The sequence below is a fragment of the Piliocolobus tephrosceles genome, chromosome 1 (assembly GCF_002776525.5).
Source record: "Piliocolobus tephrosceles isolate RC106 chromosome 1, ASM277652v3, whole genome shotgun sequence".
In the NCBI taxonomy this organism is placed as follows: Eukaryota; Metazoa; Chordata; class Mammalia; order Primates; family Cercopithecidae; genus Piliocolobus; species Piliocolobus tephrosceles.
In genome coordinates this window covers 191,468,345-191,481,486 of record NC_045434.1, presented here as the reverse complement: position 1 = coordinate 191,481,486, position 13,142 = coordinate 191,468,345, and the positions used below count along the sequence as shown (strand labels likewise).

The 13,142-nt window shown below is 50.6% G+C and overlaps 1 protein-coding gene across 1 annotated transcript in view; it reads right to left on the bottom strand.

The window, feature by feature from the left end:
* NKAIN1 (sodium/potassium transporting ATPase interacting 1) overlaps positions 1 to 11,357 on the bottom strand; it is a 60,092-nt gene extending 48,735 nt beyond the window's left edge. The window contains exon 1 of the mRNA XM_023219386.2: positions 9,711 to 11,357. Within this exon, the coding sequence (XP_023075154.1) occupies positions 9,711 to 9,764 (54 nt within the window). The 5' untranslated portion in view covers positions 9,765 to 11,357. The remainder of the gene's footprint in view (positions 1 to 9,710) is intronic.
* Between the last annotated feature and the right edge of the window lie 1,785 nt (positions 11,358 to 13,142).

Genomic DNA, 13,142 nt, shown 5'->3' with positions numbered 1-13,142 from the left:
CCTTCCTTCCTTCCTTCCTTCCTTCCTTCCTTCCTTCCTTCCTTCCTTCCTTCCTTCCAGACAGGTCTTGCTCACTTGCCCAGGTTGGAGTGCAGCGTTATGATCTCAGCTCACTGCACACTTGAACTCCTGGGCTCAAGTGATCATCCTACCACAGCTACCTCATAGCTAGGGCCACAGGCAAGCACCACCATGCCCAGCTAATTAAAAAAAAAATTATTGTAGAGATGGGATCTTACTATGTTGCCCAGGCTGGTCTTGAACTCCTGGCCTGAAGTCATCCTTCGGCCTCAGCCTCCCAAAGTGCTGGGATTATAGGTGTGAACCACCACGCCTGGCCACACATAAATTCCACTGCCTGGGACAGGAAACTCACCACCTGGTTATCAGCCCCCACCCTTGCAGAGCCTCTGGAGAGTCTGAAAGCTGCTAACAGAGTTCAGTCCTCTCCTCTCATTTCCCACTTCATAGGCTGTGATAAATGAGGCCCAGAGAAGGCCAGGCCCAACTCACAGTTGCATAGCAGTGAGTACCAGAACCCAGGGATTCTGTCTTGCAGCTGAGGGCATGTTTCATACCCTAAGGTGACTCAGCGCCTAGAATCATGCCTGGCAGTTTGTGTGTGCTTGATAAATATTTGCTGGATTCAACTCCAGGTAGTTAGCTGGAGGCAATTCTCACTCTCTAACCGAAGAGTATCAGACTTTCTGTATGTAGTTCAAGAAGCTCACCTGCGGTGAGCTGGAGGTGAGTGATGGGCCACAAGCCTCTCAGCTCTGCATCTCTGTAGTCTGAGACTTGATCTTACAACCAAAATATGCTACATGGGCATTTGGGGTGGGAGCAGTGCAGACATCCAGACAGACAGACAGAAGAAAGATGAGGTCACCAGAATCCCTGACAACCTGACACCCAGGTGTAAAGTTTTGAGCAAGCCGACGTCTCCTCATGCCCCCAGGCCCTGATACCCCGTCAGTCACCACCGCCTGCAACAAGGTGGGCCAGGCAGCACCTCTGACCTCTACCTGCCAAGAGAGGGAGCTCATTGCTGACTCAGAGCTGGAAGGGTCCTTTGAGATGATGAGTCCAACCTTTTCCCCATACAGAGCGGGAGAGAGGCCCAGAGAGGCCACGCCTTCGTCTTGGAATCCTTCTTAGTGAGTGGCAGCCTGTGCCCATGGCTCTCCCTACATTATCTCAGGTTGTCCTTTTTTTTCTTTTTTTGAGACGGAGTCTTGCTCTGCCGCCCAGGCTGGAGTGCAGTGGCCTGGTCTCAGCTCACTGCAAGCTCCGCCTCCTGGGTTTATGCCATTCTCCTGCCTCAGCCTCCCAAGCAGCTGGGACTACAGGCGCCCGCCACGTCGCCCGGCTAGTTTTTTGTATTTTTTAGTAGAGACGGGGTTTCACCATGTTAGCCAGGATGGTCTCGATCTCCTGACCTCGTGATCCGCCCGTCTCGGCCTCCCAAAGTGCTGGGATTACAGGCTTGAGCCACCGCGCCCGGCCTAGGTTGTCCTCTTTACAGTCCTGTGAGGTACGTGCTATTATGATGCCCATTTTACAGAAGAGAAGTCCACAGTCCAGCAATGCCATGACCACACAGATGGAGAAGAACCGCTGCTCCAGCTTGAGCCTTTCACTCGTTGAGAAAGGGGAGTCATCTCATTTCCTACCCCACAGTACTCGGATTTGCAGAACCTGCAGCCTCATTTCCTGGGTATTCAAGAGTGTGCCCTCTCGGTGAGCTCCCACTCTGCACGTTTTATTTCAAAGGAGCTTCCCAACAACTCTCTGAAGCAGACGATTATTATCCTGATTTAGAGAAGTGCAAGTGGAAGCTCAGACAGGTTAAGTGTCTTCCTGCCCAAGGTCATCCAGCTACAAAGAGGCAAAGCTGGAACTCACATCCCAGCCTGACCCCAAAGCCCAGGTTCTTTCCAGTTCCCAGTCCACCTCCTTGTCTCTGGATTTGTCAGCTGCTTTGAGAGGGGCCAGGAGGCCAATGTAAATCAGGAAAACCTGCAACCACACTGAACAGCTCTTCTGAAACCTTAGTGCTCATTCAGCACCTCTGGGGGAAGTTTGCTTTGCGGTCTGAAGCTCTCCCTTGTCTCGGAATCAATCAACATCCCTCTCCAGGCCAGGGCAGGGAAAGGCAGGCAAAGCACTGGGACGTGGCTTCCTGGGCCTAAAGCCAGCTCCACCCCCATGGCCTGGATCTAGTGTTTAATTTTTAATTTTTGTGGGTACATAGTAGGTATACATATTTATGGGGCACATGAGATATTTCGATACAGGCATCCACTGTGCAATAGTCACACCAGGGTAAATCAAGCGTTTATCCTTTCTTTGTGTTACAAATAATCCAATCATACTCTTTGGGTTATTTTTATTTTTATTTATTCATTATTATTATTTTTTTGAGACAGAGTTTTGTTCTTGTTGCCTAGGCTGGAGTATAGTGGCACGATCTTAGCTCACTGCCACCTCCGCCTCCTGGGTTCCAATGATTCTCCTGTCTCAGCCTCTTGAGTAGCTGGGATTACAGGTGCCCGCCACCATGCCCAGCTAATTTTTTGTATTTTTAGTAGAGATGGGGTTTCACCATGTTGGCCAGGCTGGTCTCAAACTCCTGACCTCAAGTGATCCACCCACCTCGGCCTCCCAGAGTGCTGGGATTACAGGTGTGAGCCGCTGCACCTGTCCAGTTATTTTTAAATGTACAATAAATTTCATTGACTGTAGTCACACTGTTGTGCTATCAAATACTAGATTTATTCATTCTATCTAACTATGTTTTTATACAACCTCCCCACTCCCCCACTACTTTTCCCAGCCTCTGGTAATCCTTATTCTACTTTTTTTTTTTTTTTTTTTTAAGTTTTTTTTTTTTTTTTTTTAAATAGAGGCAGGGTCTTGCCATGTTACCCACGCTGGTCTCCAACTCCTGAGCTCAAGCAATCCACCCACCTTGGTGTCCCAAAGTGCTGGGATTATAGGCATGACCCACCGTGCCAGCCTCCTCATTCTACTCTCTACTTCCATGAGTTCAATTGTTTTAACTTTCAGCTCGCGCAAATAAGTAAGAACATCTGAAATTTGTCTCTCTGTGCCTGGCTGGAACTAGCTTATTTTTTTATTATTATTTTTATTATTTTTTTGAGACAGGGTCTCACTGTGTTGCCCAGGCTATAGTGCAGTGGTACAATCATGGCTCACTGCAGCCTCAACCTCTGGGGCAAAAGCAATCCTCCCCTCTGCTTCAGTAGCTGGAACGGCAGGTGCACGCTACCGTGCCCAGCTAATTTTTTACTTTTTTTTTTCTTCTTTTTTTGCCAGGCTAGAGTGCCATGGCATGATCTCAGCTCACCACAACCTCTGCCTCCTGGGTTCAAGCAGTTCTTCTGCTTCAGCCTCCTGAGTAGCTGGGATTACAGGCATGAGCTACCATGCCTGGCTAGTTTTGTGTTTTTAGTGAGACAGGGTTTCACCATGTGGGTCAGGCTGGTCTCGAACCCCCGACCTCAGGTGATCCACCCGCCTCGGCCTCCCAGAGTGCCGGGATTACAGGTGTGAGCCACCGCACCCAGCCATGCATCACAGCTCTTTTAAGTCCGGCACAGAGCTTAGGGATGGGTAGAATGGGGAGAGGGGGATCTGTGTAAGCAGTTAGATCTGGCATCTGGTAACAAGCCCTGTGGCTGAGGAAAGGTTTGGATTTCTCCACCTGCTTCCACTCCAGCATCCCACAATACTAGCAGGGGGCAATGGGGCATGCAAGAAGAAGCTGTGGAGTCCCAGATCTGAGTCTGAATACTCATTCTGTACCTACCATTTATGTGGCCATGGATAAGCCACACAGTAGCAAGAGACATATATAAAATGCCTAGTACAATGCCTGGCTCATAGCAGACGCCAAACAAAAAGGAATTCTCATCATTTTAATTTCCCACTCAGTCCCGTATTTTCCATATAAAGAGGAGCTGGAGTGTTTGCGGGAGTGACCCTGCTCACGAAATCCTCTAATACAGGCAGAGATGGGGCTGATAGGACTTGTCCAAGTCTCAAGGCAAATAATAGCTAGCCCTGGAGAGCACTTTCCTAGGCCAGGGACCATACTTGGTTATCCCGGCATCAGCTTGCAAGTTCCCCAAACTGCCATGGCTCGTGGGGTAGAAGCTGTTGTTCTGACTACTTTGTAAGAAGGCAGAGGCTCAGAGAGGGTGTGGGACTTCCGGGAGTCACAAAGCAAGGCCTGATCCCAGATGTAGTGCTCCTAGCCCCTGTGCCAGATCTCAGAGAAGCTGCCAATTATGGGCTGCTTATTTAAAAAACATCCACTCACCTACCCTTACAAAGGAGCAGAACCAGGGCCATCCCCAGGTCCCCTGGAGGCCCTCTTCTCCATTCCACCTTGCTCCGCCCATCTTATAAGGGCCTTGAGGGCAGTTTGGCCTCACTCTGTTCATTCACAAAAGGGAGTTGATCACCCCTGCCAACTCTGTACAAAGGGGTTTGAGGAACAGAAGGGGCCAGTGGCCTGCATAATTTCATGCTCCTGACTCTGATACCTGGCCCAAGGACCTCAGGCATCCAAAGCAGAGCCAGACCCTCCCAAGGAAGCCATGAGCTTGCAGCTGCAGCTGCTCCAGAGTGCAGGCCCCTGCTGGAGCCCATCTCCCTCTGGTCTTCGCCATCACTATTGCTAATAACTTCATCAATCAGGTTGACCATGTTTCACACCATTACTCGCAGCTCAGCTGGAAGCTACATCCCGCCCCCCGCCCCCATCTTCCAGAAAGCAAAGAGCTTTCTAGAAGGGAAAAGAATGAAACCAACATTTTTCTGAGTACCTACTATGTGTCTGGCACCCAGCCAAGGAAGCCCTTTCTACTCCTCTGTGAGGTAGGGACGACTCTTCCTCTTTTACGAAGGAAGAAACTGCAGCCAGAGGAGTGAATGCATGTGTCCAAGGTCACACAGAGCTGGGACAGAAACAACCATGGCAGTGATCTATTATTGGGTACTCACTGGCTCACAGTGCAAGCACTATGAATGAGCTTACTGAAATATGATCATTTTCATTTTCAGATGAGGAAACTGAGGCTTGGACCTGTCTGGTCCAAGTGTCTGCACTGGTTAAACGTGAGCAGCAGAGTAGCACGGGACTGAGAGGATGGCTCTCTGTTCAGGCAGAAGAGTCCTCATATCTTGGTTCTGTCACTGACTAGCTTAGTGAGCTTAGGCAAACGTCATACACCTTCAAACCTCAATTTCCTCACCTGAAAAACGGGATAATAAACACATATATCGCACTGTGCGGAACTGCAATAAGAAGGATGAAAACAGTAAAAGAGCTAACATTTATTGACCGTTTAACATGTCCCAGGCACTTCGCCAAGCACTTTACATATGTATGCTCATTTGGTTAAACGAGGTAATGCATATAAAGTGCTTAGCACAGGACTCCTGACATGGGAACGATAATGATGATGATGAAGAAATTGATGGTGATTCCCTGGGCAAATCTCACTAGTTCATCCCCTTCCAGGAAGAACAGAGTGGCCTGTAAGCTTTCAGGAAGGAGGTGAACTAGGAAGAGCTGGGTTTGGACTAGAGAGAGAAAAGGCACAAGATTAAAAATTAAAGGGTGAATATGTTAATAATGTTGTCAAGAGGATACACCAAAAAGAATTCTGGAAAGCAAGGGACCCAAGATGTTGTACAGAAAGGAACCAGACCAAGATGCAACAAAGCTGCCACGCCAAAGCCGGGTGTGGTGACATGCATTGTAGTCCCAGATATCGGAGAGTCTGAGGTGGGAGGATCACTTAAGCTCAGGAATTTGAGGCTGCAGTGGGTTATGATGGCTACTGCACTCCAGCCTGGGCAACACAGCGAGACTCCTATCTCTAAAAACTAAAACATAAATAAACAAAACATGACAGTCCAGGCATCACCCTGAGTTCCTGACAAGTAGAGCTGGCAGGATCCCGGCGAACCAGCCCAATAATTCCTCCCATTTTACAGATGGAAAAGCCAAAGCCTAGAGTGGGGAAGAGACCTGCGCAAAACTGCAGGATGTCAGAAGCAGAGCCGGGCTTGAATCCAGGTCTTTTGCCTCTCAGCTCAGTGTCCAGTTACCTGCTACTTCCCACAAAGGATAGTCCACAAAGGACAGTGCAGGGGGCCACCTGGACACGTTTGGACTACAATACCACAGACACATCCCATGATACGAATCATTAAGATAATAACAGTAAGCTACAGTTTAATGAGTACTCACTCTGTACCTAGCACAGTACTAAATTCATTACATGGATTGAATCCTCACAACAACCCTAAGGATTAGGAACTGTTTTATATTCTCTCTATTTAACAGATGACAAAACTATGGCTCAGAAAGGGTAAGCAACTTGCCCAAAATTGCACAGCCAGGAAGTGACAGAACCAGGTCTAGAAGCCAGGTCTGTCCTGTCAAACTACAGAGCCTTAACTACTATCCTACACTTACCCATCTGAAAGTCAGAGTCCCTACCTGCTCCAAATCACATCTATCCCAACTGAGGAAGAGTGTTTCAGATTGGCCTGATTCATTGTAACGATTAAACTCCATTTGAAAAAGAAAAATGACTCAGTGCCTCCTAAGTTTTCAGCTGAAAGATATTTAACAGCCTCTATGTTTTCCTCAGTCCCTTGGATGAGAAAACCAAGATTCCCTTCTCCCCTCAGGCTGGTGAATTCCAGCTTCCTGGGGTACATTATGGAAGCTGTCAGGCAGTTAGGGGCTCCTGGGGGTTAGTGACAACCGGAGGGCCCACTCTGCAATCAGCCCAGATAGTGCAACAGAGCCAAGAGAGCAATTTTCAAGTCCCTCCCGCAAATGATCTTGCACAACCTTCACAAGCTGCCCAACGCCACCCAGCCGGGACATGGGAGAACTGGAATTCCACCCAGGTCTCATCTAACTCAAGCCTCTAGTGCTGGTGAGATCCTCTAAGTGGAAGAGTGGGGTTAGCTTAGCAAGGGAGAACCACGGAGGAAGGGAAGTGGGAGGGAGAGACTGTCTACCACCTTCATTTCTCTCTAGAGCCATGAGCTCCTCCCATGGGGCCCCAGACTTATCAGGGCCAGACCACTTATTTTATAATTAAGAAGGCAACAGAGGACCTGGCCAACTGCCTGGATTCAAAGCCTGGATCCTGGTTGGATGTGGTGACTCATGCCTATGATCCCAGCACTTGGGAGGCTGAGGTGGGAGGATGGCTTGACCACAGGAGTTCGAGACCAGCCTGGGCAACAGAGGGAGACCCGTCTCTAAAAATCAAAAAAAAAATTAGCTAGGCATGGTGGTATGCGCCTGTAGTCCCAGGTACTCGGGAGGCTGAGGTGGGAGGATTGTTTGAGACTGGGAGGTCAAGGCTGTAGTGAGCTATGATTGCACCATTGCACTCTGGCCTGGATGACAGAGCAAGCCCATGTCTCAAACAAAAACAAAAACAAAACCCCCAAAACAAAGCCTGGATCCTAGTTCCTGTAGAATTCTGGACAAGTTACTTCATAGGGCTGTTATGATTAAATGAGTTAATACATGGAAAAGTGCTTCCAAGAGTACCTGACACTTAGTCAAGGGCTCTCCAAAGCTAACCGTTGTTATCATCGCCAACAGAGAATAAGCATGGGACAAACTGTTAACAGGTTCACCTTTGGGGAGGGGTCTAGTTATAGAGAGAAGAAAACTTTTTTTTTTTTTGAGACATAGTTTCACTCTGTTGTCCAGGCTGGAGTGCAGCGGCGTGATCTCATCTCACTGCAACCTCCGCCTCCCGGGTTCAAGTGATTCTTGTGTCTCAGCCTCTCGAGTAGCTGGCATTACAGATGCGTGCCACCATACCCGACTAATTTTTGTATTTTTAGCGAGATGGGGTTTTGTCATGTTGGCCAGGCTGGTCTCAAACTCCTGACCTCAGGTGATCTGCCCACCTCACCCTCCCAAAGTGCTGGGGTTACAGGCATGAGCCACGGTGCCTGGCCTAGAAAACTTACTTTTATCTTCTGTCCTGTTTGATTATGTATTTATTTATTTATGTTTACAATATATGTATATTACTTTTCTAATTAAAAAAACCCTACTTTAAAATTTAAAAATTAACAAACACAGAAGAATCCTCTGAGAGGTTTAAACATTTCTTGGCATTTCATGTTCCTCAAAGTAGATAAACAGACAATCTCTGCCCTTCTGGAGTTTCCATTCCACCTGATCTTGATTAATCCCCTCTGCAATCCTCAGGGATAATCATTTTACAGAAAGGAAGACTGAGGCCGGCCAGTGCGGGGAAGTCACGTGTCCAGTCTCCCACAGCTGGGAGCAAGGCTACAATCTCCAGAGCTAGGGCTGTTTCTACCACTGCCCAGGCCAGGTCTGTAGATGGCATGTTTGAGGCTGGTGTCCCCAGGAGGAGAGAAGCAAGACGAATGAGGAGGTCTGCATGTCCAGGCTCAAAGCTTCACTTTACATTATCATTGGCTCCTGTGGTGGGGAGGGTGTGATGGATGCAGGCAAGAGTGGAAACCCAGAACAAGGAGTCCAGCATGAGGGGGGCTCAGGCTGCTCGATGCTCACTCTCAGACCTGGGTTTGGCGATGGAGGTCCCTATGCACCTCTGCCTAGAGAAGAAGCACAGCTTCAACCTCCCTAGTTGTTCAACCTCAGCTCTAGGGTAGGTAGGAGACCCCTGCCTCTCCTTAACCACCCTCCCAAATTCCCCTGCCAGGGCCTGATTTGAAGGGCAACGCTGTTTCTTCTAGTCCACTACAGTCACTGCTCCCTGAGACAAGAACCCGAGTTCCCTATGCAGGGGCTAGGCACAGTGTCCTCTGATACTCTGGTCCTCCCTGGAGCACCCAAGTGCCCCCACCCCCCTGATGCTGTCCCCGGCAGAGGAGTTGCTCTAGTGGGTGGAACTGATGACTGATGGAACCCCCATGACCACAGTGGCCAGACCAAAGCAGGAAGTGTGGTCCAGGCTGGGTCAGGCTGGCCCAGGATCTGACAGCTCCTGGTGACCCTCTCCAGGGAGGTGGCTCTCCATTCCCAGGACTGCCCGGTCAGGAAGGTGAAGGGAGGCAGAAACAGCACAAAGGATTGGAGAGTTCTTGGAGTCTAAGGTCCCAGAGCACAGATGAACATGGACCAGAAATGGTCACACCAAAGAGAAGCCCAGGGAGACACACGCGGGAGCAGAGACTTTGTGAGAAACGCTCACATAGGGTTGGGGATCAGAGGCAGAGACCCAGAGGAAGAAAGAGACCCATGCAAGCGAGGGATCTAGAGGGAAACACACAGCAGGACTTCAACGGATCCACAGATCAGCCTCAGACACACCCCCAGTCCCAGCGAGCCACAGTCCCACAGCGCATCCCCCAACAGGAGGCCACTTGTACCGTGCGGGCGGGCGGGGGACTCGCGCACAGGATGCACTTAGGAACCCGAGGAGCGCCGGGCACAGCAGCGAGAAGCGCACACAAAGAGACAGCCCGGCCAGCGGGAGCAGGCTCCACCCGACCGCTCCGAGACTCCAGACCACCCCCCGCCCGGGCACACGCACCAGACACACACACAGAGACACACGCAACCCCACCCGCACGCCCTGGGACCGCGCCCCGCCGCGCCCCACCCTGCCCCGACTGCCTGGGCGCGCGGCGCTTACCAGCTGCAGGCAGCAGAAGGCGACCAGCGTGCAGCGCCCGCTGCACTTGCCCATGGCTCCGGGGGCTGCGCGGGCCGCCCGCCGCGGCGCCCCTCTTGCTCCGCGGCCGCCGCCTGCTCGCGCCGCGCGGGCTCCGCGTCCTCCCAGCTGGGCGCGCCGGGCGGCGGGGCCGGGCGCCTAGGGCCGGGCCCGGGAGTGTCGGGTCCCCAGGGCTGGGGCCGGCCGCCCGTGCTCCGAGTCCATGGTCCGTCCGCCCGCGCGCTGGCTCTGCCGAGCCGCGCCTCCTTTGTCTGGCGGGCAGTCTGTCAGGCGCGCCTCCTGCCCCGGGGCGGCTGGCGGAGAGCGCGGAGAATGGAGAGCCGGCCCCGAGCGCGGCGCAGCGCAGAGCAGCACTGCCCAGCTGGGGCAGCCGCCCGGGCTCTCGTCGGCCGCGGCTTCCCTGCCCCACCACGTGGCTCCGCCGCCGCCACCGACTGGGAGGGGGTGGGGGTGGTGGGGGACGGTACTGGAGGGGTGGGGCGGGGCAGCCGCGGGAAGGGAGGGGAGAGGGATAGGGAGTTGGAGGGTTAGAGAGGCAGGGAGTGAAGTGGAAGAGTGCATGCGAGCTTAGGGGAGGACAGCCCTGAGTCAAATCCAGACGTTGCTGCTCACTCGCTGTGTGACCTTGGGCAAATCACGTCACCTCTCTGGACCTGTTTTCTCATGAACAAAGTAGGAATAATTATGCCTCCTTAGTGTAGATATGAAGAGGAAATGCAGTCCTGTGAATAAAGCGCTTAGCCCTGTGCCTGGCCTCCTGGCTTGGAGCACTTTTCTGTCTACCCTGTCTCTAGGGCTCCAGGGTTCCAACTTGGACTTCCAGTTCTATTTCCGTTCCCAGATCTGCTCCTCAACCCAGCCTCTGCCCTGAATGCCTGGCCACATTTTCCACCTTCCCTCTTTCCTTCTACTGGCATTTATTGAGCCCTGACTGCATACACACTCCTGGGGGCCCTGCGAACCAGAGATGAGACCTGCAGCACTGTTCCAGATCCCGTAGAGCTTCACTGCCTAGGGAACAGATAAGTTCCCAAGAGCACGTCAGTGATGGCACAGATCCGCCCAGGAGGAGGTAGGGAGCCCCTACCCTGGGCTGCAGTAAGGAGAGAGTCAGAAGTTTCCCAGCAGAATATTGCCTTCTCCAAGCCACCCCCAAAAGCCATCGAACTGGACACATCTCAAATCCACATAATCATTCCTGTCCCACTCCTAACTTCCTATATTCACCTTGGCAATTAACATCACCCAAGTGGAATTTCCTAGGTCATCCTCCAGGCTTCCCTACAATTTCATCTGATCTGTCATTACATTCTATAAACTGTACTAACATTTATGAAATACCCACTATGTGACAGGTTCTCTGCTGGGGTAAGGGAACAAAACCCAACAAAATTTCTGCCCTCATTAAGCACACAGTTTAGTGAGGGATTGTCATTAAAACAAGGAAATATACAAATAAGTACACAAAGTTCTGATGAATACTCTAAAGAATATTAAAGAAGAGACGGGGCACGATGGCTCACACCTGTAATTTCAGCACTTTGGGAGGCCGAATCAGCTCACTGCAACCTCCACCTGAGTGGAGATCGGCCTCCCAAAAGTGAGAGGATCACCTGAAGTCAGGAGTTCGAGACCAGCCTGGCCAACGTGGTGAAACTCCGTCTCTACTAAAATACAAAAATTAGCCAGGCACCTGTAATCCCAGCTACTCAGGAGGTTGAGGCAGGAGAATCGCTTGAACCTGGGAGGCGGAGGTTGCAGTGAGCCAAGACCATGCTATTGCACTCTAGCCTAGGCGACAAAAGCGAAACTTTGTCTAAAAAAATAATAAATACATAAATAAATAAAATACTACGGGAGAAAAGAGAGAATGAGAGAGGCATAATTTAGGTTTGGGGACCAGGAAACACCTCTTTGAGGAAATGACACTGATACTGACAGGACAATAGGAAGGAAGGCGAGGTGGGGCGTGAAGAGTGTTCTGGTGGGAGAAACAGAAGGTTCTTATTCTTTCCCTTCCTCTCCACTTTCACTAGCCCTCTTGATTCAAGAGACAGGAAGTATGGTAAGATGTAGGTTAGGACCCATGGTTTTGGACCCAAACGGCCTGGGTCCCAGTTCCAGTTGTCACTTGTTTGCTGCTCACATAGTAAGCATGCAAATAAATGTGTCACTGTTTTCTTCCAGGACTGGCTATATAGTTTGGGAGGCCCAGTGCAAAATGAAGATGCAGGACTTCTTGTTTAAAAATTAAGAATTTCGGCCAGACACAGTGGCTCATGCCTGTAATCCCAGCACTTTGGGAGGCCGAGACAGGTGGATCATGAGGTCAGGTGTTCGAGACCAGCCTGACCAACATGGAAAAACCCTGTCTCTATTAAACATACAAAAAAAAAAAAAAATTAGCCAGGCCTGGTGGAATATGCCTGTAATTGCCAGTTACTCGGGAGGCTGAAGTGGGAGAATCGCTTGAACCCAGGAGGCAGAGGTTGCGGTGAGCTGAGATCACACCACTGCACTCCAGCCTGGGCAACAAGGGCAAAACTTCATCTAAATAAATAAATAAGAAGTTCAAGATTGTAACACAGCAGAGCATGAAATCAAGAACATGCAGGGGGCCGGGCACTGTGGCTTACCCTATAATCCCAGGACTTTGGGAGGCCGAGGCGGGCAGATCACTTAATGTCAGGAGTTCAAGATCAACCTAGCCAACATGGCAAAACCCCATCTCTACTAAAAATACAAAAATTAGGCCAGGCGCAGTGGTTTACACCTGTAATCCCAGCACTTTGGGAGGCCAAGGTGGGCAGATCATGAGGTCAAGAGATCGAGACCATCCTGTCCAACATGGTAAAACCCCATCTGTACTAAAATACAAAAAATTAGCCAGGCGTGCTGGTGCGTGCCAGTAATCCCAACTATTGGGGAGGTTAAGGCAGGGGAATCACTTGAACCCAGGACACGGAGATTGCAGTGAGCTGAGATCACTCCATTGTACTCAAGCCTGGTGACAGAGTGAGACTATCTCAAAAAATAAAAATTAGGCAGGGCGCGGTGGCTCAAGCCTGTAATCCCAGCACTTTGGGAGGCCGAGACGGGCGGATCACGAGGTCAGGAGATCGAGACCATCCTGGCTAACAAGGTGAAACCCCGTCTCTACTAAAAAATACAAAAAACTAGCCAGGCGAGGTGGCAGGCGCCTGCAGTCCCAGCTACATGGGAGTCTGAGGCAGGAGAATGGCATGAACCCAGGAGGCAGAGCTTGCAGTGAGCTGAGATCTGGCCACTGCACTCCTGCCTAGGCAACAGAGCGAGACTCCATCTAAAAAAAATAAATAAAAATAAAAAATAAAAATTAAAAATTAAAAAAAAAAACAAAAATTAGCTGGGCAT